The sequence below is a fragment of the Hylaeus anthracinus genome, unplaced genomic scaffold, assembly GCF_026225885.1.
Source record: "Hylaeus anthracinus isolate JK02 unplaced genomic scaffold, UHH_iyHylAnth1.0_haploid 11994, whole genome shotgun sequence".
Lineage (NCBI taxonomy): Eukaryota > Metazoa > Arthropoda > Insecta > Hymenoptera > Colletidae > Hylaeus > Hylaeus anthracinus.
In genome coordinates, this window is record NW_026534341.1 from 7,621,412 (window position 1) to 7,647,227 (window position 25,816).

General features: G+C 46.0%; 3 protein-coding genes and 1 long non-coding RNA gene across 7 annotated transcripts in view; 3 read left to right on the forward strand and 1 right to left on the reverse strand.

Annotated features, from left to right (window-relative positions):
- The window catches only part of LOC128888920 (homeotic protein proboscipedia), a 34,326-nt gene extending 25,876 nt beyond the window's left edge, over positions 1-8,450 (forward strand). Inside the window, exons 2-3 of the mRNA XM_054146141.1 lie at positions 3,141-3,283; positions 3,364-8,450. Coding sequence (XP_054002116.1) covers positions 3,141-3,283; positions 3,364-5,238 — 2,018 coding nt within the window. The 3' untranslated portion in view covers positions 5,239-8,450. The remainder of the gene's footprint in view (positions 1-3,140; positions 3,284-3,363) is intronic.
- Positions 1-25,816, forward strand: part of LOC128888929 (homeotic protein Sex combs reduced) — a 252,696-nt gene that overhangs the window by 200,242 nt on the left and 26,638 nt on the right. The gene's annotated exons all lie outside the window — the stretch shown is intronic.
- The window catches only part of LOC128888949 (uncharacterized), a 69,608-nt gene that overhangs the window by 24,298 nt on the left and 19,494 nt on the right, over positions 1-25,816 (reverse strand). Inside the window, exons 3-4 of one of the 2 annotated variants that reach the window (XR_008460349.1) lie at positions 20,249-20,466; positions 19,445-20,167 (exon numbers count right to left, since the gene is read on the reverse strand). The exons of the other annotated variant lie outside the window; for it this stretch is intronic. This is a non-coding gene — a long non-coding RNA (uncharacterized LOC128888949). Of the gene's footprint in view, positions 1-19,444; positions 20,168-20,248; positions 20,467-25,816 lie in introns of those variants that run through there. 2 annotated transcript variants of the gene reach the window in all.
- Positions 25,282-25,816, forward strand: part of LOC128888926 (homeobox protein Hox-B1a) — a 19,303-nt gene continuing 18,768 nt past the window's right edge. For all 3 annotated transcript variants that reach the window (XM_054146147.1, XM_054146149.1, XM_054146148.1), the window contains exon 1: positions 25,282-25,757. The gene's annotated coding sequence lies outside the window, so the exon portion shown is untranslated. The remainder of the gene's footprint in view (positions 25,758-25,816) is intronic.

Below are 25,816 nucleotides of genomic sequence, written 5' to 3' on the forward strand. Positions count from 1 at the left end.
CTGGAAAATGTTTTACGCGAGTAAAAGCGCACGGATCGGGCATTGTTCGGAAAAGTATCGACGGTTTCCCGCGGCAAATCCCGAGATAGAAATATCGATAAGAGCCGTGTCGCTCACGCGATACTTCCACCCCGTCCACTTTTACTCTATGAAAACTCCACGTGCAGACTTATCCCCGCTGCACCCTCTGTCATCCCTCCTTTCACCCTCCATCGTCTTCAGCTTGTCCTTCTTTTTTCATACGGCTGGCCTTCACCGTCTCTTTTTCCGTCTTTCGTCGATATCGCCATCTCTGTCCCTCCTATTTAACCCCCGACGACTCATCCCAGCCGTTCGACCACCCCTGAATCCACTCGCACGCCATGGGGTAGTTTAGCATCTCAGCCCTCCACAACGAAGACACCCTCTCCCTTCACCCTCCGCCGCGTCACCCCGTACAACACTTTTTTCCGAATGATACGGCCGCTCAAGATAAAAAAAAAAAAAAACAGTGCAGCAATGCTCCCTGCTACTCGAAGAATACGGTGTATACGAAACGTCCAGGTGGCGGGCGATCGGTCATAGCGTTTGAATCGGTGAATTGTCCGGAAAATTCAACGTTGTGCGATAGAATTGTTCCTTTTCGAAAGGATACTCGGTTGTCGAAAAGGTTTTCGTCGGAAGAAGACCGATCGGTTTCTGTGATAGAAGTTTTTTTCCACAGAGAAGCAAATCGTTCTCGATTCTTCATTTCCTGTCGTATATCTAGCGACTTGGATGAAGGGACGAGTAATCGACCTGGTTTATTTAAAAAATCATAGTTGTCGGTATCGCTATGTAACGTTACCTCGAAGAAAAAATTCCTAAAGGTCACTCATTCCTGTTTAACCTTTCTCTTATTTTGCGAACATCCAATTAGGATATCACCTACATTCCAGTGCCAACAATGAAATAGACAACGTTCCTGGAACAAGCGGCTCAATTATTCACGAGAGCGAACAATCGCAATCACGGGAACATTACGTCCAAGGCGAGCCGGTCGCAAACCGCAGGCGTAATTCAATTTCTCTACAAAACGTTTTGTCATTGCGTCAACGAGAAGCAGAATATCGTCGAGCAACGCGGATCTAGCCGACGGGAAAAATCGATCCCGGATAACCCGTGAGGTTAATTGCGCCGTTACTTTATCGGTAATATTTCCTCGGTTGAATTCTACATTAACCGAGCCGCTTGTGTTTGAAGAGTCGAGGATATTGCGTGCGCGCACACGATCATCGACATTGATTGAAATATTGCTCCGTCGAGCACCGCGTAAAATTTCTGTAATTACTACGGGCGACTATTAATGATTGTTTACATCACACCGACGAAGATTACCGGTCGGCCGCCGTGACGAGAGATATCGCCGGGTTCTTACTTTGAACATTCGCTCCATCCTCGGGAGTCCCTTCCTCTTTCCCGTCGACGCTTCCCTCGTTATCTCGCGACAAGTTTCTTACTAGATAATAATTACGAGGTGTTTCGCATCGACACGGAATACCACCGGCTGGGAACTTGGCCAAAAGTTTCTAAGGAGCCTAGCAACTCGACGGAACAACGCTGAAACAGGCCCCATCGACGCGGCGAGCTCTCGTTCCTGTATTGTTCGGAACACGGGCTTCCCCGGGACCCCTCGAATCGCCTAAATGATCATTAATTATAAGCGATCGTTCGAGTGGCGTAATCGTGCAAAAACTGGAGACGACGATGCCGCGATGAAAAGTCTACGCTTCGTCCGAATTTATCTGCTCGACGCATTCGCAGCTTTTTTTTATAATTCACCCTTTGCACTCATTATTAGACTTGATCCTTTACTAACAAAATTTGTTAGATTTACGATGCCCCCTCATATGGAACATCCGAGTGCAAAGGGTTAACTTCCCATGCGAGATACAACTTTTTGTATCAACGGATACGGTTATTATTATTTAGCTATTATTTCAGCTTTTCATTAATATATTCATACCACGATTTTTCAAACAGATTGCCAGGATAATATTTATGTTTCCTGCACAACAGATCCAGGATTATGGCACCTCGAACGTACCCCTAGTTATAATTTTTAATCTACATTAATTAGTAAACTATTTAGTCGGTAAACCATAACTGTAACGATTATTAGTAGACCGCGTCTCTTCCATTCCGAATGGCAGAGTTTCATTAAGATTTCATATCAGTGTTCAGCTTCAGCCTACCAGCAACGTTCATTGTGCTTGCAGGCATTTTCTCGGGGTACTCGAAATTTCAGATGTGAAGTTTGATAAAGCGTTTCGCTTGGCAAGGAATTTAACGAAACAGAAAGAAACAAGGAAGATGCAACGAACGTGTTACTAAAATTGTATACATTAACATGCGGTTACTAGAGGTTCGCGGATAAATTGGCTCTGCCGCAATAGGAACTGGCTCGCTAAAACTATGGCAGGTTGCAACGCATGAGAAATTTCTCATATGCTACGATCCTCATCTCATTCCGTCAAACGTCTTGCGATAACTAATGATACTAGCTATTCGATCTTCCACCAGCTTTATGTATTCATTGAACGAGTCACACCATTCGATCAAATATATTTCAATCAAGGCATTACCGTTAACGCCTTGCCTTGGACTTGAAACTTTTGTTATAAAACGATGCTATGATTTATAAGAGTGCACCCGTATAGACTGTGTAATATCCTGTACATAAAATTGCTGCACTCGACACAAAACTTCCCCAAAATTCTGACCTCACATGACGCTTTATATTCCAAAAAGATAAATTTGAAAATTTGGCGAGTACGCGTGTACTTAGCATCAATTCGACGGATTTTGCTATCTTACTGTTCCGAATAGGAGAGTACTTCCGTGTTTCTTGTAATGTTTACAATACATTGTCAACATGATGACACGATTACATCTATTTTACACTGAAATCCGTTGAGCTGAAGTTGGTCCAAGTGCACGCGTGCTCGACAAATTTTCAAGCTTATTCTTTTCGAAAATAAAGCGTCATATGAAAAAATTTTATTCTACATTTTCGATTTAATGTTTCACGTAGAATCACCCCTTGTTCGCTCGTACCACCAGTTACGGGGCACCCTGTATATCATTCGTGAGAAACGAAGAATAACTTTCCCATTTTCCAGAAAATGGTCTGCCGAGGAGGCTACGGACTGCGTACACGAACACGCAGCTCCTCGAGCTGGAGAAGGAGTTCCACTTCAACAAGTACCTATGCCGACCGCGAAGAATAGAGATCGCCGCGTCCCTGGACCTCACGGAAAGGCAGGTGAGAACAACGAGAAAGCGCGCGATAGCCCCTTCCACGCCTATTCGCAACTACCACGAGCGAAAACGATCTGATTCCAGGTGAAAGTGTGGTTCCAAAACCGACGGATGAAGCACAAGCGGCAAACGCTGAGCAAGGAGGACGGCGACGAGAAGGACGGGTCGACGTCGGACGGAATGGAGAAGTCCAAGACGGAGAAAATGCTCGCCATCGACAGCGACGAGAAAAAGAGCTGCCACAACTGTGATATCTCTGGCGTGAGCGACGTGGGTAGCACGTTGTCCGGCGACGTGACGGAGCTCGGATCGTCCGGGTGTCGCGGTAGCAACAACAATAACACGCCCAGCGCCACGAACAATAACAACAGCAACCCTGGCTTCAACGCGAACAGCAACGGAGCCAGCAGCGTCGGTAGCACGAACAGCGTGTCCAGCTCCTTCGAGAAGATGATAGCGGACGACGACTCGAGGTCTCAAGACGGAAGCGAGGTGACGTCGCCCAGCGTGGCCAGCAAGAAACAGCCCAGCGACGTTCGAGTGAAGGTAGAAAGCGGCCACAAGAGTCCCAATCCTGTGAAACAGCAAATCTCCGTCAGCAAAAAGTCACCGTCGGCGAACACGAAGGAGCTTTGCTCGGTGAACAGCAACGGCGTACTGTTGGCGATGCCCGACTCCACCGTCAGCACACCCGTTCTACCTGGTCAGAATTCAACGAGAAGCTTGACGCCATCCTCGACGCCTGGTACTCCAGTTTCCGTTCAACTGCAACAAGGCAGTCCCCTAGGAATCCAAGCCACGCATGCAGCCTACATGCAGAGACCGAGAAGCTCCCCGTCCTCGACCAGCTCGGTGGCTGCGCCAATGATGCACGGATCCACGAACGCTGGTACGATGTCTCCCCACGGTGCTAGGAACATCGCCAGCAACCCGCAAACACACTTTCAGCAGCAGAGCGTCTACCAATCGGCATCATCCGTCGACTACAGAAATGGAGTGCCTAGCAGACAGACCGTCCCGACGGCCACGCAGCAAACCCAGGCACAAAGCACTTACTGCACTCGGGACACCTATCAGCAGCCCAGGATCTCGTACCCGGGCGAAGTTCATCCGCTCTACGCGAGACAGAATCAAGTGTTGGGCCCCAGAGTCGGGCACCACGTTCGTGGATCGACGAGTAGCACCTCCAGGGCGATGTACAACTCTAGTATGCAGTTCCATCAACAGCAAAACCAATACCCTAATACTAGCGGAGAGTATAATGGTTATCCTCAAGCTGGACCACCTTATCATGGCTCTTATCACAGAGGTATGCAAGGCAACACCTACGGTTCCAGTCAGGGTTACTCCACTCAACACGATCAATCCGCGGAAGGTTACATGGCTCCTGGAAACTATGGATACCCCGCCACCGGAAACTACCACGGTACCAGCGAGAATCTAGCCTCCCATGGTCACGCAGCCGTATCCGTGCAGACTGGTCAGCATTACTACAACGACATTCAGCAACATCAACACCAACAGCAGCACACAGCGGAGGGATACGTGGCTCATCAACCGCCTATGCATCCCAGCACGGGCGACTACAGAGCGGGGAACAAGTGTCATCCAAGCGCCTATTACGAGCAGACCAATCAACTGCACGTCCATCAAGGCGGAGAAGCGTCCAACATTCCAAACAGCTACGTCTCCTCGCCAGATCCGTTCCCTGCGCCCGGCATGACGACAACTGCGACCGCTATCGCGGCTGCCACCGCAGCAGTGATCACTCCACCCGGTAGCGCAGGTCAAGCCGAAGGCAACGGTGACACTTACGGAAATTATGGCAACTTTTACGGTGATCCTGTCCACGGCGCGGCCCCGCCACCGTCCGCCGACAACAGCAACAGCTCCTCGGATTTCAACTTCCTCACGAACCTAGCCAACGACTTCGCGCCGGAGTACTATCAACTCAGTTGAGTTCACGAGACGGAGAATCCCTGTCAGTTGGATTGGAACGACGAGCAGTGTCTGCTGAACACGCTGTACTGATCCCTCGGCCCGCTGACCGAGCGTGCATTGTGATGTGTACATAGTCGATTGGAGCGGATCGTGCGCGAGTGTTCTGCAGATCCCGTTGATTCGAGTTTGGTCGAGATCGAGGCTGTCGACTGAGAGTCCAGTCGATGTCTGCGTTACGATAACGAATGCGCGGATTCGGGTCGGTAGTTGACGCTAGAAGAATATTTCCTTCTAGATCGCTTTGTCTGTGAACGAGGTGAACGACGACAATTGGTTTCAGTGGTGGTGTTACAGTTTTCTCGAGTGAACGGTGACATCTCCGGTGGCTAATCCTGCGATTCTTCTGGGTTTGTTCGATCTTTGAGTGAACACGTAGCCTGAGACCCATCGGAAGCTTGCGGTTCGCTCTCGGATTGCCTTGTTCGGGGTGCAGGATGGCTATCCGAATCTTCAGCTAAATTCGAAGGCAGTGTTACCTCGTTCGAGAGGTTGAAAGCTGCGCGTCATCGACAAAGCAATCCGAACGCGACACCCCAAGTCGAGTGAACTTTAGTACGAAGTCTGCTTTAAAGCTACATACGTGCATATCGTTGGGTTGATGTGAAGTGACGGAAGTTCCCACGATCCTAATTTTGAAAATTCGAGGAAGTATATACAGGTTACAGCGTCAGTGCAATATTTCAGTAAACACCCGTTACTTTTGCGTCAACCCGATGAACAAGACGAAGTGAAACGCCCTAGCTAAGGCTAAACGACGATCTTCGTCTCGGTGTGATCACCTCCGTCCGTAAACAATGATTACCTAAACCCTATCAACGATTAAATTGATCTTCAGTGTCGCGAACACGTGAAGCCAGCCAGGAAGTGATAGCAGACCGATCAACGTGAACTGTGCGATTCGAGAAACGAGGTGCAAGTGCAATCTTTCTAACGTGAACGATTTCTGCGTTAATGGAGTTAGCTTTGTGGTGTGTGTACAGTTCGATCGAAGCAAAGCGATACGAGTTGGCGCCATTTCGTGCTCGCGCCCCATTGCCATGTTGTTGCGAGACTTGTGTATCGAGAACGACGCGAAAGGGATAGCCAAGATCGAAGGAAAGAATTTGCGGTACGTCGATAAGGGTGGCTGTAGATTCACGAGCAATAATCGATAGTGAGTAAACGCGTGTATATATATACCTATTAGGAGAAGACGATTACTTTAACGAAATTTCCACGAAACACGACATCGTCACTGTTAGAGAACACCGAGTCCGAGTGAGACGAGCCTAGGTGCAATGCGTTAGTTTTTAATCAAAGGCAGGAAATAATCGTGTAACTGCCTACTCTAAGAAACCCTTTGTCCTGATTCGAATTAGGGGCGAGACGAACTGCACTCGTAAGGACACCATTCGCAGCGAGAACGTTTCATGAAAAAAATTATGAAACTTTTCCGACGTTTATTTCGCTCACCGATTTACCGCGATTCGCTCGACGTTGTTTTACACGTTTTTCGAGACGAAAGCATCTAGACGATCGTGCGAACATCGAAGAACCGATCGATTCGCGTTTTAGTTATGTACGTTCGGGAATCGTTAATTTTAACGATGTTTATTTTTTACTGTACACGGGACACATTTTTATTTCTTTTAGGGTTAACGAAACGAACGCGTCGGATCGTTTTGTGCGACGCTTTGTAGGGAATCCGATCACTTTTCTCACAGACTACGCGTTTCCGATCGTAATTTCTACTACAATTTGGATAGAATCGATTAATCGCTTGGAGCTACCTCCCCCACTATGTATCGCGCCGCGTACACGAGCCCCGCTTTTGTGATTGGTAAGGTATCAATTCGAGAAACGGAGAGGGTGTGCCTGCGATGAGAGAGACCGAGTGGCGGGGTTGGCCTTGAGCAACCAATTCATTCTGGCCCGACTGTAGGCTCTACTTTAAGCGAACCAAATAAAGATCGTCGTGATGAACCGAATAGTTAAAATACGAGATAAGCGTAGCTAGCGGACGTGTATCTTTGATTTTCACCTGAACAGCGGGAATAATATTTAATACGCCGTCGTCTGGTTTGTATAAATCATTAGGAGCCGTGGTTGTTTACACGAGGACTTCTTTGTACATAGCGCGCTTACGGTAACCGTACACACACACATCTACAAACACGAACACACATCCATACACACGGACACACACGTTGTTTATTCGATTCTGAATGTATAATTTCCTCGAGGAGCCGATTCTCGAACGAGAAAGGAACGTGATCATCGCACACGTGTACATTCGTTCACCGACGCAAAAATACAGGTCGTACCAAACTTAAAAGTAGATTGTCTTGTCCTTTCTTTATCACTGGCACCTTCGTTTCCCCGTATCGATCGGTAAGACAGATGGTCAGTGATACAAGCACCGTTGTAGCCACGTATTTTCGATGAAAATATTCCTACGGAACGTGGGGGTTAAATTCCTGAATTCTGTACGGAAAATCGTGACCATACTCGGAAAGAGGAGGCTGCTGAAATGTATGTATTTGGATCGTCGTTTCCTGCGAGCCTCGTGTCGACGAAAGAAGCGACGATGATGGATGACTCGAAATATCAGAGCAATCGAACTGAAATATTATTTTTAGCGCGGCCCTCGCGCGCCGTGCTGGATCCATATTTTACCAGCGCGATGCGCCACATTTATCACCCTATTAAAATTGATTTGCGCGCACGAATTGCGCGCCGTCATCGGAAATCATGTCCTTTCACGCGCCGTGTCCTTTGCCGTTGCAGTTACGCAGAATTTCGTTGAATTATTTACAGGTCCCGAGGATGACTAGAACAGAAGAATCCAGGTTTAACGTTAAATTCGCGAGGTGCTCGGAGACATTTGCTCGCAGAGTAGTGTGTCGGAGCGATGGTATCGGTAACGCTGTAAAGTTCTAGGTTCTAGCATCGGTTTCGCGGGAAATCAGAACACACGGAGGAGGGACGGAGAGTCACGAATCGAGAGAGTCCCGTACGCGCGTCCGTAGACCGGACGAACGGCTGTGTCAGTGAAGTGACTGACAATGATGGATGACTGCGCGTGATGCGTGTGAGTCAAGCCCATACGATGCCGTGGCTCCGAGCTCATATGCGGCCTCCTGTCTGAACGAGCCGACACCGAACTGTTGCTATCGCTGCATCTGTGCAGAACACCCCAACGAAACGCAACCCCCGATCAACGATCCTCCTCCACCACCCCGCCGGCTAATTTCTCCACGCTATTAACTTTTTCTGCTCTGGAAACGCTGGGCCTTCCGGCCAGGACCGGCGAAAAAACTGGAAAACCGGGGAATAGCACTTTCGACGAATCCTAAGATCGCCCTTTTTGCTGCCTTCGGGCTTCCCGTGTCTTTCGATTCTCTGATTCCACGACTTTTCGATTCTTCTCCGATTTTCCAATTTTTCGAATCACCAATTCTTCAATTCGCATCGTTTAACGTTTATCACCCTCTTCGATATGAGAATATTATGCAAAGTGGACAAGTATTGCATTAATCCTTTAGTTCTGCCCGAATTCAAGTAAATCCATAGCCAAAGTTCCATCGAACCGACAGACTACTTCTAGCGACGCTATTAGTGTTCCGGAATAACTTCTTGGACGAAGTCAATAACGTCGAGGAAGAAATCTTTCGTCCACTGATCTGCCCGGATGGAAAAAGGAAAGACGGATCGAAGACACTTTGATCAAGCTGAAAGTCGCGGGAATTCAGGAGTTTCCTGCTAGTCGGATATCGGTCGGAAAGCAAAGTGGCGTGAATGAGTCGTCCCTTGACGATCGTAAGATTTATGGTCGCGACGGTCGGACGGGGGAGGCCAAACATTGCACGACTCGGGGCTACTAACCCTTGACTTCTCGTGGTCCTCCCTCGATGCGATTGCGGCGGTGGCCTTGCGACAAGATAAAAATATGACTTCCCCATAAAATATCGAAAGCATTTCTTCTTTACCGAGATCTCTTTTTCCCGCCACTTCTACCGTTGGTTAACCCTTTGCGATCCTACGTCGAGTGAGCTCGTATAGTTCGTTGCTCGGGAGTTGGCGAGGACAGTTAGATTGGCTGTCGCGTAACAGCGAAACTTTTACTTACACGCATTTTCGTTATTGGCCAAGTCCGTTACATCTACAAAGCTACCGCGCTGAGAGAGCAATAGATATATGTATGTAAAAAAAATTAACCCTTAGAAGCCTGATTTTCCAAGTTAAATTTTAAAAAATATCAATGTATTTATTATTTGAACAACTTTGACCGAACGGTGAAATTTCCCTGCCTCTGCCCCCTTCAGTTCGTAGGTGCCTCGCCAACTCCTGAGCAATATACAGTACCTCCGGTGCAATTAATTTCTAAATACAACTACCTTTCATCTACAGCGTGATGTAGCGCCTTAATGCACGCCTGTCTTGCCGCCGATATTTCTCTCGTATCAGGTATGAAGCGACTTTTGAACACCTGATACACGGAAACCGGTGAAAAAGCGAGCCATGTGGGAATCGACGAAAAGCAAATGTCGGTTGGGAGAAAACGCGCTCGTTCGGTGTTTAGTGTCGCGTAATCGCGGTCCGTGCAAAAAGGTAAATAACGAGAAACTCATTTCAGAGGTGAAATCTCGCGGTGCACCAGCGCTGTGATGAAACGCAGGGGATTTCGTGTAATGTAGAAAGTTAAACTGTAAAAGACATAACGCGGCCGGCGCAAAAAACTTGGCCAAAGCAAAAAGATCGTGGCGAATTCTATAGCTCGCGCTGCGTCTTCGGTGTTTCGATGGGAACGAGACGTTTGAACGTCGAAGTGAAAAGATGCACAACTATCTGCTGCTATTGCGATTCAAAATTCGGATACGGAGCGGTACGTTAACGTTGCTATTTTCGATCAAGGAAAAATGCGTAGCCGCGAACTTCCTCGAAGCGATTTGCAATTTCAGGCAACGGCAAAGAAATGGTGAGTTCGAGAGCAAGGGAAGAGGCTTAGCGAGGACGGTTCCGGTTTCTTCGATGTCCCGTGAACGGCAGAGAAATGTCGTTAACGCTTAAATGTTAATAAATGTGGAGGTAGCGGGAGAAGGAGAGAAGAAGAGGATCCCACGTAGACGGACAGGTAGAGGCTCACCTGAGACTAAGCGTAGAAGGCAAGAAGTCGACTGCCACGCTGGCGGCTGCTTTTGAGCCCCGGTTTGTCATGGTTCGCATGATAGATGAAGGAAGCGGCAGCAGCTCTCTACACGCGTCCGCGACGCGTACATGTATACGGTGTTAAGTTTTCACCGCGGGGACACCTTGCTTGCGACTGGCTCGGGTTTGTTAATTTCTTCGGTCACCGCAAATAGAATCTTACACGCCACGCGCTACCCGAACTCTACCACGCGGACACGGGGGATTAGGAGTCGCGTTCGTCGCGCTCCTTTCGTTCTTTCCCTTCGATTTAAAAAAGGAATCGCGAATGAGATTGCTTTGAAAGTTGACTGCGGTTGAAACTCGCCGAAGCGGTACTACGCGTACTTAATGTAAAGCTTCGATGAGGACTTTCAAGTCTAATCCCGATACCTGCTTAACTACTTTGATTTTCTTTTCATAAATTACAATGGTACCCCATTCGAATATCGTCCGGAGTTTGTAAATCCCCATTATCTGGACAATTACACGCCAATTCATCCAGTTAACCCTTTGTCCTTAATGACTTTATACCTGACCATGGCACGCGTAATCCTAAATGTAGCGAAGCGTTAATGCAATATACATAAGAATAATATAAAACGGTAGAAGATATCGAGGTAAATCTAGAATAACGCAAGAAAAGTGGTTGAAAAATGAATCGCAGTCTGGCAACCTTTTACCAGGCTCGAATGCAGAACAATTAATAAAGTGTAGCGGGGAGTGTCTAGTGTAGGAGATGCTGCCAGGCTAATATTCGAATTCTGCCGTGACACGGGGCAACTAATCATTATAACGATCCTGTGTGTGTGTGTGTGTGTACACACGCGCCAGAGTCCTGCGTGAACCGTGGACCTATTCCCTGCCAGGTCTCCTGCTCAACGAAGAAACGTCGAACGGTTTTGCACGCTTACCACCCGATTTTCGAATCAACCACCATCTGACGATCCCCGAGCGACCGGTCGAGTGCTCTCGTCCTACCCCATCAAGATTTATGGAACGTGTCAAATCGAACGGGTAACCCTCCGATCCTTAGTTAAGTCCCTGGGAGTCCTATTCAAATTTTTGTTGCGTAACCCAACGATTTCTTCGATTTCCAGAGAAACGTCGCGCGAAGTTTCCGAGCGGAAATGCGAAACTTTAGTTAGACGTTTATTCGGAGGTAAGATGAATAGCGTAAGGAGCCTTTATAATTGGATGGATACAAGGTAAGTGCATTTAATTTAATACTACATAGAACTGCGGGTTAATATAGGATTGAAATTGGAGTGGAAAAATTATCACCAGAAACCGAAACAAAAGCATATTTTTCACGAAGAAATGAGTAGAGTAACATAGAGTTTAGCAAACAATGGTGGTCAACTAAACAAAAAGAGGCGTTCTAAACAAGGTTCTAGTAACCGAAGATACACGAGGGTTCGCGTTCCTCGTGCATGTAAAGAGGGCACACTATATAACGGGCCCTATAAAATGACTAATGATGTAAGGTGGGTGTAAAGTGAAGCGGCTATTGATTCGTAGACGCGTAAATGACACGTCTATCGGCTACCGAGGCCACCAGTCATGCTGAGGTTTTAACTCTTAGCACGGTGAACCCCCGAACCTCGCTCAACGACCTATAGGGACGATGATAAACGGTCCACGCCACCGGGAGGCTGCGGTTTACAATTACACAGCAATATTTTTCCAACGAACCGCATTAAGAATGGCCGGTGGTCCGTTCATTTCAGTGTCGCGAACAACTTAACCATGATATCCACTACGATGAACTTTAACCTCGGATGCATTAGTACCTTCGAACTTTGTCCGCAGACAGTTCAATGATTAATATAAAAAGGAACTTGAAATGCTCGAGGCAGGTTGACAACGAACCACGGCTAAGCACAGGTACCTTAAAAATGTACAAGTTATATCTCGAGTATCTTAACCAAAAGACACGAGTTACACCGGAAAGCCCCAATTATCGAGAATATGATAACACCTTTGAGAAGTTTTCTCTAAAAAATTCATTAATCTTAAAAAGTTAGAAAAAGTAAGCCACACAACGATAGGGTAGAAAACGTGTTTACTTCTGGACTGACGTAGAATCCAATCAACGTCTCCATTGCGACTTGACCTTACGAAAATTGGGTCGAGGATCCACGGGGAAGATTAATGCTCGCGCTGATTAGTCTCGGGCTCTTCGAGACGAACGGATCTTCGACCATTAGCCATCCTATGATCTTTGTCCAGCGGTCGGGTAACATTAGATTGTTCATAAGACAGGCATAAAATCATTTTAGCTCGTACCTTTCCACCGACACCTCCGAATTCACCGAACTGATTGACATTTATTAATTATCCTCGGTGGCAATTAAATTTTTCTTGGAACGCGGATGTAATCCATATTTGGTATATTCATTCTTTGGTTTTTGCTAACTCTCTGGGTTTTAGAAAAAGATGCGTAACAACGAAATTATATCTTTATACACCGCGATAAATACACCTACGCTACTTTATTCGCGTGCAATCGCTTGTTGCGCGTAGCTTTCGCCGTTTATCAGTTAGGGCACGGAAGGTTTGTTTATATATGTTAACATGGCGTCGGCCTGTCTCCCCCATGAGCTCGGTTGATTTATAGGCGGAGCATCTGACAGTGGATACCACCCCCAAGCTCGGGACAACAGCTGTTTCGGTTCCATTCCACAGCGCGAGAGTAATCTTCTTTAGCACCATCTACGAACTCAATTTTCACCAGCAACATCCACTCTACGTGTCTTCAAATTTCTGCTTTCAAAACTGCGCTTGTTACTTTACCAACGCCAGGTCAATGACGGATGAATATCATCCGACCTACTGTGGGTAGAAGGATGTCTACTATACCTGCAGCAGGCAACAGAACGACGATGTATAGGAACATAGTACGAAATATGATCTTTTCATCAGAAACGAGATACATACACAGAACGATTCAATCTCTCGAGTAGCCTGGATTAAAACCCCCTTACCATTCCAGTGTCACAGCCTGCGTTATCGATTGAAAAAGAAACTCGAATGGTACAGAAGATACCCTACATTTTCAGCACTTATTATAATAACTCTGTCAATTGTAGATTGCCAACTGTAGGTAACATCTCTTCTGTTGATAAACGTCCCAATGACTCTAGTTATCAAAAGGTAAAGAGGTTACTAGTTTAACTCTAATAGGTAAAGAGGACTCTCTCCAACAGGTAGTAACCGAGTTGGTCGCCTCAGAAATTGGTTGTTGGTACCAGAAAAGACGATGGTTGGTATCATACGAAGTGGGTTTGTAAGCATGCTAAGGACTCTCGCTCCAAAGTAATTCTCAAAGTCTGCTTCTACTATTTCCACATCGTTCCTTACATGCACGTTCACATAAACGAGTACCAATCACAAAAGCAATAAAATGTCAGTGATTTCATCATTGAAAAAAAGACACTTGATACTAACAGTAAATTAAACCTGTGAGCTGATACATCTAATCACTTTCGATCGAAACGCCTAGTATAAAAGTTTCCCCTAAATTCGCGTCTCGTCGATGCCAAGCTCCAAATCAAGGTGTCATTGTGTCCGTTTCCTTCACGAGTGGCGCGCCAATAGGAGCACGGGAGCGTTTTCATTAAATGGAATTTCTTAATAGAAACTTTAGTCAGGATTGGCAGCATCTGCAGAAGAGTGACGGCAGACCCGACCTTAGTGGGGTTGAACAGGGGAACCAGCGATCCTGTGTGTTGACGCCCGAAACGCTGTCCGATCGATCTTCGTCAGACTTGATTTCGCAGCGGTACAATCATCCAACAAATAGAATTGTACGTTACCCTACTACCCGTGCCCACGTTCCCCGAAAAAGTTCACAACTGCCGTTCGTTGTCAACAGCCCCTTCTCCCGAGTTACGCCTAAATCCTTCGACTTCTTCGCCACCCTTAACCTCTCCCTTTCCATCGATCTTCGACAGTACTTTCCAAAATTTCTCTTTGATAGATATTTCCGAAAATGGGGAGGATCTTAGAGGATGCAACGCAATAGCGAAGCTGTACTACAAATTTGTACTTGGACGACACGGAAGATATTCAGGACATTTGTCACCGCACTTACTACAAACAAGCGCTTATAAAAGAGACAAACTCCGACTACTTGAATTCTCAATGAAAGATCGTGTTTTCATGAATGATCGAAGGCTCGAGCAACGGTCGTCCAATGCTCGAGAACGTTTTACAACGTGCAAACGATAAGATACAAGGGAGACGCATGTATAAATCATAACGCAAGCAGCGAAATCTACACTGCTGAATCGTAATGACCGAATGAGATTCCAGCGGCACGTAAGCGAGCGTTTTCGTTCCAAGCGCGACGCGTTGCTCCTAACCACGCGTTGTTTTATCGCTTGGCAATCGGCCGACACGCGTAAGTGGCATGATTGATTCTCATTGTCGGACAGCGGTCGTTACCATATTTACTAACGGCCGCGTTTGTCTTAATTAAAACATTACCGTTCGCCCCCTCCAACAAGGAAACGCGACCGCTGCGCCGACGTCTCGCGAGCTTCCGCATTTTTTAATCGCTTGCTTCTTTTTTGGTTCAGCTGTGCCAGAATGAAGACAGTGACATGAGGAGATCGAAGAATGACACCCCTTCATCGTAAATTTGTACATTCAATTTAAAATAATAATCTAACAATATTGTAATCTGGCAACGGCTATTCCAGTATTGTAAATTGGATGCACACCCCGCAAGCAATCGTCTTCGAGGATTTGGATGAAATATTCCAAGTTTTGGTCGACGTCGACCATTCTCGACTCTTCCCAGAGGCGGGAAAAGCTGCGAGGAAGGATATCGAACGGAAAAAACGAACGGATAGACGGACGTACAGAATGGTAAAGGCAAAAGGAAGCAGTGGCAGCGCGAAGAATGTCATAGCTAGTTGTTTCTGGCCGAGGAGGGAGGTTGACACCTTCGTGATGGATGATCGCCGACCGTCCGCTAAAGCTGCCGTTGCTGCTGCTCCGGCTGCCGTCGGAATGGCTGTTGCTGCTATTGCTTCTGTTGCTGGAAATACGGAACAAACCGACGCCAACACTCCATTGGCCGATGCTACTCCATTTCGCCTTTAATTCTCGCTCCGCCAAAATGGATTAGTAAAGTCTAATCTATGATTCGAGTGTCATTGCTAGATATTAAAATAAATAATTTTTTTAGAGCAGATTTGAGCTTGAAAATACCAAATAAATCTGAGATATTCTAAAACCAGGATTAAACCTATTTAGACTTATGAAATCCAACCCTGGCAAACAACCAGCAACGAAATCCTTCAAAGGCTTCAGTCCAAAACCTTTGGACGTATCTGGAACGCCGCGTAGTATGTATCAAACAATATCATCCATCAAGACCTAAGAATCAAAAAGTTTAGCAAACAGTGCCACGTCTATCAAACCACCTAAACCCGCTTGCAATGAACCTATTAAACTCCAGTGGCCACACCTACCCACTAAAGAGACACAATCCACTCAACCTACTCAACCAATTTTCAAATGTTTGGACACCACTCATTTGTAAGACAAGCATGAACTATCACTGGAACGCTGCCATTTAGTACTATCTAAACCTCCTGAACTAACAATCGTACGAATAATTTCAAAGATTCACCGGTCGAGGGGTTGAAATTTCCGCCTCCGCAACCGACGTTCCGCATCCGCCTGGTGAACGTGAAACAATGACGAAAGACGGTTGAGCAGCCAAGAAAATCGGCCAGACAACCTCCCGCGGAGAAGCAAATTTTTGCTGCTCGCAAAAGTAGGTGCAAGGTACGCGTCGGATGCCGCTAAGCCCGGGAGCATTCAGTGGATCCAGGGTGTATATGTATAGGCGACGGCACTCGATGCTGCGCTGCTGGGAGCGTGCTAATGGCTACTGACACACAGTTTTGATGGATCGAGCACCGCTCTTCCTCCTCTGTACCGCGCCGCGGCAGTGGAATATGCGAGTGTAGCGATAACCGCGCGAACCCAGAGAGGAAATGCCACGAACGAACAGGAAGACGGGGAGGAAACGTTATTACGTTTCGCTAATGATTAGCAGAAGTAAGGATTTTTTAGGTTTTCACATATACTTGTGCATTAAGCTGCGTTCCTACATGCCAAGTACTCCAAGCAGGACACTCGTCAATGCACGGTAAGGTATTCATACGAAGTGAAAAATAAGATCGATAACGAGCGATGCTCTCAGAAATCATGCACTTGACACCATTTTGGGCTTCATACCACGACCGGTCAAATGACCGTTTTCCAAATTTTGAGTACAATTTTTATATATTAGGTCATCCTATAAGTTCGTGCTGGAGACTGTGACAATATTTAATCAAAAAACTACAGAAATTTTATAATGACGATATAATGACTATGTCAGAAAGCTGAAAAAATATTGTAAAATGAGAAAGATTACTTTTTTCATTAACACATGAGAGTATGTTTCGCATATTAATTTGAGCAGCAGAAGTATAAGTGGTGTGAACTTTTAGGACAACCTAATGTAATATATAAATTATATACAATTATATACACGTGAAATATTTTTGCATGCAATTGAAAAAAAAGTGTCTTTTAAGACCATTCATTTAACCGAACACGGTAGAAATAAATGTCGATATGTTTGGTATTAATGACACAGGCCAGAGTAACGATGACGTATAAAAGTCATAAAAGGAGCAGCTGGTTTCGATGGGAGCGGAGAACAAAAATGAGGAGCAGGAACAAGAATCGGAGACCCGTAATACGTAGATACGCGAGGAAACGGATAGATACTAATTGGGCAAAGGAAAAGAAACGACGAGTCGGGCGAAGAAAAGGAGAAGGACACGGGTGCAGGATCGGCGGCAGACGCGACGGCGACACCAACATCCGCTCGCGTTGTTCGCGGTGACGCATCTGTCCCCAAGGATACACCCCTGATCCCGAGGCCTACAGGATCAGACGTCCGCGCAGGACCGTCCAGAAATTCCCATTGACAACCTGTTCACCTCCGCTCGCTCGACGTGTTCTTCGCCACAAAGTATTCGACGCGACACCGATACCCTAACCCGAGAACTTCCTAGGACAATCCGCGAGCGTTGCACAATGATCAGAAATCTCGAAAACCACGCAAAAATTTTGTTTTCCCCATTTTGATAACTTGGATGGCAAAATTATATTTAGCGGAGTACAAAGCTGCAGAACCTCCTGCACTTTAATATTTTATTCTGTAATACCTTGGTTGCCACGTCACCCTAACAAGGATCATACAGCTTTCTATTAAGGAATTAAAAAAAATTGATTCTGAAGTCATGAAGAATCTGAATAGAATTTGTGAAGATGGTGAGGTTTGAAAAATAAGTACCATGACAAATGCTAGGTTACGTACTTTCCAATTGTCTCGAAACATAATTTTAACCACGCAGGTTAAACCAACCAACGTGTTAATTTTTCGAAAATTCTTTGTGGTATATATTCACAGTAAACTTTGGCCCTACCACGGTACAAAGGACTGCCAGTCGGTTGCATGTTTCGAGAGATTAAACGCGTGACTAGGAATACGAATCCTTGGAGACCTGCCAAGAGGTCGCACAAAGTGTAGGATCATGTAGGTACCTCCGGTTGGAAGTCTCTTGAGAGTTCCCGCGTACCTGGCCTAACATGCCCACAGAACTGAAGAATTTCGGACAAGGCTACAGCATTAAGAATCCATATTTCAAACGCAGAGTCGGCGCTCCTTCGGCCAAGGAACAGCAACTTTTATCTCGAATCGAGAGAACAGCATTCTGTTTTCAATTTCACCTTCGGAGAACTTCAGACATGTGCAAATTATAGATCTCTAATTATTCGCCTAGTTGTTTGGAAAGAAGATACGACGAGATTCGGAAAACAATATTGTTTTGCGACATTATGCGACATTGTTCTGCAATGTCTCCACTATTTCAAACTATTGGTTTGAATCTGTGGGCTCCAAAATGGTAACTTCAAAGTTCACATTGCACAGTGTTGAAAGACACAAGGCTTATTATTAGAACAAAATATCTGATCGAATTTGGACGTTGATAGGATTCGAAGAACGTCGAGCACGCTGGTAGAGCTCTCGCGACGATGACTCTCGAAAATAATGAACTTGCAGGTCCAAAACCGGATCGTTGTCTCTTCGGTGGCATGCACAGTTTCTCATGTATCTTCAAGTGGGATTAATTAACTTCCTAGATAACGATCTCGAAACGAAACCGAGGTCAGTTCGTCGATCGGCGCCTGCCTTTGCGTTCTCTAAGTATCCCTTTCTCTGTCTTCGCAGTCGCCGTCTCGCATTTTTGTTTGCACGTGACAAGGATATAAATATCGCTTTCCGCATACGTGATCGCGTACATTGCGAAAACAATAAATACTCGTTGGGATATCGTGGAGCGATTATCGCGCGATCGGCCACGCCGGTATTCAAAATTGTTCGAGATAAACAACGTTATAGACGTCTTAATAACGCACGCTATCCGAATTGATCGAAATTCGACGACGATTATCCTTTGTGCTCGATGTACCCCCTTATCTGCTATCATTCAGACTGATTTCGAGAGCTTATTTTCACGTCACAGAGATTTCTGCTACGTCACTGTAAAGATCGTCATTGTTCTGGTGTTACGAAATATCGTTAATTCTTCTTAAGAAGGATCGAAGACTCTGTACTTGTATTTAAAAAAGCACGAGCTGAATATTCGATCTGGGCTCCCGAATTTCTGTTTTAAGTTGCAATAAAATAAAAAGTTGAAAAAAACTCTTTCATTTTTCTTACATACAGTCAATCCCTTAAATATTCCTACCTTCCATGTTTATTGAAGCAGTTAGACTAAATTAAAGAATAGTTTTGATATTACAGAATGAATTTTCCATTGTAAATATGTTGATGTATGTATAAATATATAAGTGTATAAGCTTATTCATATACATATTTATAATGGAAAATTCATTTTGTAATATCAAAACTATTCTTTAATTTAGTCAAACTTCTTCAATAAACATGGAGAGTACGAATATTTATGAGGCTGACTGTATATCTACGCCAATAGTTACTATACTATTGCTCTCTCAGTTTATCTCGATACGTCGTTTACCGTCTTCGTTACGCGGTAGCTTTGGAGATGCAACGGATTCAGCCAATAACGAAGACGCGTGCGAGTAAAGGTGTCGCCGTTACGCGACAGCCAATCGAACTGCCTCGCCAACTCCTGAGCAACGAACTGTACCAGGCATCGAGGAATCAAGTATCGAGACGGTGAAAAAAGTCTCCTGACCGAAAACGTTCCCGCGGTCTATTTTCTTCTTTAATTTGTGTGCCCGTGCCGCGGGAACGGGGATCATTGGCATACACACGTATAACGCATATGTAGATCGAGTTCAGGTATCCCAGTGTTATCTCGGACGCGGGTCTAGCCGTATCGGGTCGGCCGGATGCATCCCGTATCGGGGCGATCCCGTTGCCGGCAACGATGGCTAGTTAGAAGAAAGGGATCCGTGAAAGGGAAGAAGGGGCTGAATGACACGGTCACCGAAAATGACAGGTACACGGCTTCGAAGAGCCGTGGACGTGGGGCCGGTATCGCAACCGCATCTGACACAAACCATGGTCGGCCAGCCCCGTCGTCTCGTCTCGTACCCGAGCTCTCTCTTACCTCTCTCCTCCGGCTCTCTCGTGTCTGCCTGCCAATATGCCTACCTGTCAACACACGCTGCATTCAATTAACTCGGGGACCAGCGCCACGCCTGTGTAATGACGCGGAAATCTAACTTTACCCACCCCCAACCCTCCTCGCGCGATCCTCCGCGACAGATCAGCGGCCACGAACGACGACCTCTTCCTCCTCCTCCTCGTCGTTTTGACAAGCGTCCAGATATATCCTTCTCGACTCGATTCTCGTGCGAACGAGGATTCGAAGCTCGCGACCCTGGCCTTGTTTGCTCCTCGGGAAATTACGGTAGTGATTCCCGTAAACCGGCGATTATCGATCCGCGTACCTAGATAAGAATTCTGTCTGACTACGTTCTCGCAGTATCGCCGATCGCGATCGGTACAAGTTTGGAACAGGGATGCAAACAACACGCGGTACACACCGTGAACCATAATCCTGCAATCTATGCGGTAAGCAGTAGGAACACGAAATCAGCAGATCGGCGAAGATTACGAGAGAACGGAGATAGCCTTATCTTTTATCCGCAAACATTCCCGGGATCTCGGTACTTGCTATCGATCGGAGGAATTAAGAAAGCTCAGCCGACGTAGATTAATTTAAAATCGGCCTTTATCGGGGCCACTGCGCATTTCTCGTTATCTCGACGCTGACCCGATAATGCGAGCGTATTCTTCGAAGAAACTGGTAGGTGGTTCTTTTCAGCGAAAATTTAAACTCGAAAAGGAATTTTATCGTGTTCCTTTACCGTTCGAAAGTATCGGTAAGTGCTGGGTCTATTGTAAGCAGACCGAGTAATAGCTATGAAATCGACGAATATCGTATATTCGAGGCTTGTTTACGAAGGAACGAAAATTACATCGCGGTACCAGCCACCCCTTGGTTCGACGCGTCCATTCATTAACACTTCATATCCCGTTGCGACGTGCTGGTAACGAGCCTGTCATAATTACCGCGCTAACTTTATTACTGCGGATACACGCTCTCCTTGCCCGAGCTATGATACTTCGTGCGTCATAGGGCAAATCGAGCGCGCACCCCTCCGTACCTTGGGAAACATACTAACCCTTCGATGTTGAATTTAAAAATCCCACCAAGTCCTTTCAGACTGGATTATTTTATTTCTTTGTACTGATGTAATTTAATTTTTAGATTTAACTTCGACTAAAATTAGTATGAAAATACTAAAAAAAAAAATCATAATTGTGTACTTTTTTAAGAAAACTGGTCTTTCTTCATGCGCACAAACAAGAACATTCGCCCTAAACGATAGTTTGTCTCAGTATTAAATTTTGTGTCCTCAATTGCGGACGCCAGGTCTGAAAGTGTTAATAAATGAAAAACACAAAAGTAGAACACGCAACCGTCCCGATCTTTTTTTCCTAAATTAAAAACACCTAGAGCGATCCATGCCAATTGAATAACTTCGATTAGAATGGCTACTTAGGCTCTATCTTTGATCTGAGAAAAGGGCAATTTACAATCCCGAAGCGTTCGCATCGCTGTACAGCCGCACGAACAAAGAAATTCTAATCCGATTGGAATCGTGCGAGTCGAACATTGGCTACCGTTTGCACGCACTCTTCCACCCCCGATGGCTAATTACATTTATTCAATATTTACGATGATACGATCAACGCGTAGACCGAGCCAGCCGTGAGTCAGGTTGAATGAAACGGCATATCGAGCATTGCAAAGTCATTCTGAGCCGATCGAACTGTTTCGTTGCCGCTGCTTCTTTTCTCGCCTCGCGACACCGTTGTATTAAGCTTTTTTCACGCGATATTCAATTGCGAGGAAGTAAAACTAACTTTCTACTACTCTTGGCTATTAATCGAAGATCTAACATTAATAAAACAATCCGTAATAACTATAAAGCATAGACATATACTCGTATGCACTCAATAACACGCTATTGAAATCTATTGGCAGTATCTCCGATCTAGGCGTAACCTACGGATATTGTTCACTGCTCAGGTCACTAGGCTTTCATCAAGCATCGTTGCTCTGGTTCCGAAAGCTCTTCGGTTTTGTAACTCTTCGTAATACGTTGGTTTGTTCTAATCTAGAATATACAAGTGCGATTTGATTTTGAATTAAAGTCATTATAATCTTGATATTCCGATCCAATATTGCTCTTGATCATATAATAAACACAGATAAGGTGCGCTTTAAACGAGGACGGGATTAGTAACAAATAGAAAGAGATACGAAACGCGTGCATCCGCAACGAGATCGCCGCCGTATACGTAAATATACTCAATTACGGTGGCGTCGGTGCTCACTGGGCGGTAAGAGCCCGCACAGTTAGAGCAGCAATCGAGCAACTCTCGTGCTGAATGATCGATGACTCCATTGTGCGGGGTTTCCCATGTCCACGGTACGATTTCGTGCGAGCCACGTACAAAAAGCAGGGCGCCATTTCGAAAATGGGCGGAATTATGGAAAAATTCGGGGTGGAAGATCGATCGACTCGATGTCCGTCCTCACCGAGATTTTATCTCGTGCAATCCGATAGCTGTTGAATTTAGATCTCTGTGGCGCGGAAAAGCGGCCGTCTCGATTCGATGACATTTGCGAAGACGCGTTTCAGAGGAGACATTTGGATGGTATCGAAACCAGAACGATATGTAGTCGAAGAAAAACATACGAAAAGTGTAAATTACATTTAATCGAGGCTCGCGGTACTTCGGTACTGAGAAGACAGATATCGGATCTTCAGGATAACGTTAAGCATAGTCGACGATTGCAACGAGTCGCCAGGGACAAACGAAGCTAGAAATCCGTCGTTCACTTCCAAGAGACACGTCCGGGAGATTCGCGCGAATAAATACAAGCTAAACAACGGTTGCGTTCCTCCGAAATTCGGGCGGAGCAGGTTTGACACGAGAAGAAGCGTGAGGTCTCTGTTCATCGAGGGAACACCTCTAGCCTCTTCGTCAAAATTCCTCCCATCGATGCCAGCCTTTCCTCTCTTTATTTCACGCGGCTTCCCGACTTCTACGTTTTCCTCGCAGAATAGAGACGATCTTTCAATGGCAGGGCACTATCTTTCCTTTATAAAGACGAGCGTCTCGCCCTGAAGCGAGCATTCTCCTGCTGAATAGACAGCCGTCTGTCCGTCAGCAACCACCCGCTGAATTGTTGTGACTGGATGTTTGACTGACAAGAAGTCAGACACTAAAGGCGACGTTTAAAACGTGACACTCCCGGTTGACCCGTCGTAATTATTGTCGTTTATTCTTTAAATGAAAACATCTCGTTGACCGACACGACAGACGCGTCGAACTCGAGAGATCCCCAACCAGTGTCGACTACTATGCTCCGAGCTTCGATAGCACGAATTTGAAAATATAAGATGAAAAAGAAGAAAATTTGTTGTAAGGCACAATTTGTATTTAGCGCCCTTGAAACGATGATATTTGCGTGTGCTGCGAAAGAAAACAGCAAAGTTTTTTTTTTCTTCGGCTGAAAGACGCCCGTCCAGCGTGCTCGTCTCTCCGTGAAAATTAAACAAGTAGCGGATGACGTTTAGCAGAATCCATCTTCCGTACGGAGGGGAGAGATTCGACAGTAACGGAGGATCGACTCGGATCTCCTGCGGATCTTGTCTCTGGTCGTCAAAGTGGCAGTGGCTCTTGGCTCTCGAGATTATGGTTTCGAGCCGGTCGCGCGATTGTCGCCCGATGAGCCGTGTGATTCCCCGTCCAAACACTCCAAAGTGAGTTTTAATGGAATTTTCTGGGATCAGAGGAGTAAATTCGAGTTTAGCCGAGTCTAATGTCGGGATAAATATCAGCGGTCGGCTTTCTTTCCTCGTGCCACCCCCCTGGTACACGCGTAAACTTTACTCCGGCTAATCCTCTTAAACAATTACAAAACCAGTCGATCGGTCTGGTGCCTATCTTGTCGTGGCGCCACGCTGGGTTTTGACGTGGGATGAGGCACCTGCATTGTCATGCTAAGCCGCGCGGTCGCCTTGCTGCAGTTCCCTTTTATCTGCGACCAACAACATCCCGTCGTCTTACTCCCAAAGTGCCCCGTCCTTGTCCGAGAAGTTCTCGACGTCAACTCCAACTTGGTACTCTTCGAGCGCTAAACTTCCCTGCGTGAGAATTCCTTCTACTCCCGAGCAACTATGGACGTACGAATCTCGAACATCTTCGTACAAGTCGATCGCTTGCGTTTCACGCGGAATCGATACTCCTTCCGGTTTTCTGGTCATCGTGCAGGCAGGTCGCAAGTTTGTCATTTTTCATCAATTTTTTGATCAACAGACCCCAAGAAAAGGAGGAACGACGCGCTCTTGACGAATGAAACAGCGAAGGATGTAGACCGACGCGGATAAAGCATATAAGAGCGCGTTCAGGTGAAAAAGATCGGCCGACAGTGAGAATCAGAACTATGAAACGTCAGGGAAGTTCGATCAAGATGAAGATTTCCTGATCTGCTGTTCGGGACAGAACGGATGTCGCGGGTGGCCGCAGGTGGCGCCCTCGATATAAGCTCTTCTGACTGAACCGCTGATACGGGGCCGCTCTCCTAAAACTTTCACGGCGGAATGTGTCATCCTGTCACTGAACCCACATGGGGTACCAGACGTCCCATGGGCCCGTCACGCGTCCTTCGACCGAACTCTTCTCTGTCGGTTCCCCGAGATCCAGCCCTCGAAGATGATCGTTTCTTCGTGCTCCGCCATTACGTAATATTAAAAAGTTTCGTCGCGGGCAACCGAGGGGCGACCGAGGCGGTCCATTTTCGAGGTGCTTGTGCAAAGAACGTATTTAACGTTGGGATTTTTTTTTTACCAAAATCATCGTCCCAATTCGATTCGAAACTTCTGTCAAAAACAGACTTCGGTGAATACCGATGAACGCCTCACTCGATAGACCATTTTATTAACAGGATACTCGACGATCAACCCTTTGGACTCGAAGCCATTTTGTTGCAGAATGTACTAAGAGGAATCATGCTGTATTAAATATTGCAGCATAAGCAGCAGATTTATTTGTGCTACTTGAATGGAAACCTATAAGGAAGTACGTCTTTAAAAATGTGCTCCAAAGAATTTATCTTATCTGATCTCTACTAAAATTCTCTAAACTTCCAACGTCCCCTCAGAGGGGACATACGAGTGCAGAGGGTTAATAAGGAACTTAATAAAGACACCGAACGAGAAGACATTCCAAATAAATAACAAATGATTAATAATAAATCTGACACATGAATATTACGTGAGTCGAACGTAATTTCACGCTACGTTAGTAACGCGACTGGTTCACGCCATCGCTGACGAAAGTCTAATTAACTCCTATCAGGGTTCTATTAGCTACTTGGTTGTGAATCTCCTGGATTTAAACGCGATCGAAAAGTTTCAGTTAGAACATGCCTAATATCCTACCAAGTCAATATCCGGCATCACTGGCTACGCGGGACTACGAGTCACGTTTCTAATCCTGTCACAATCGGAGCAAGTTTGGCAGGATTCCGACTCGAGTGACACGGACCACGCGACTAACTTTCACGGCGTAGATCTCGCGGTTCGTAATTAACCCATCAGCCGTCAAGGCTTAATGAAAGTGCAGGACGTCGGTGTCCGGAGACAGGTGGGACACGCGTGTACACGAAAAGAGAGAGAGAGAGAGAGAGAGAGAGAGAGAGAGAGAGAGAGAGAGAGA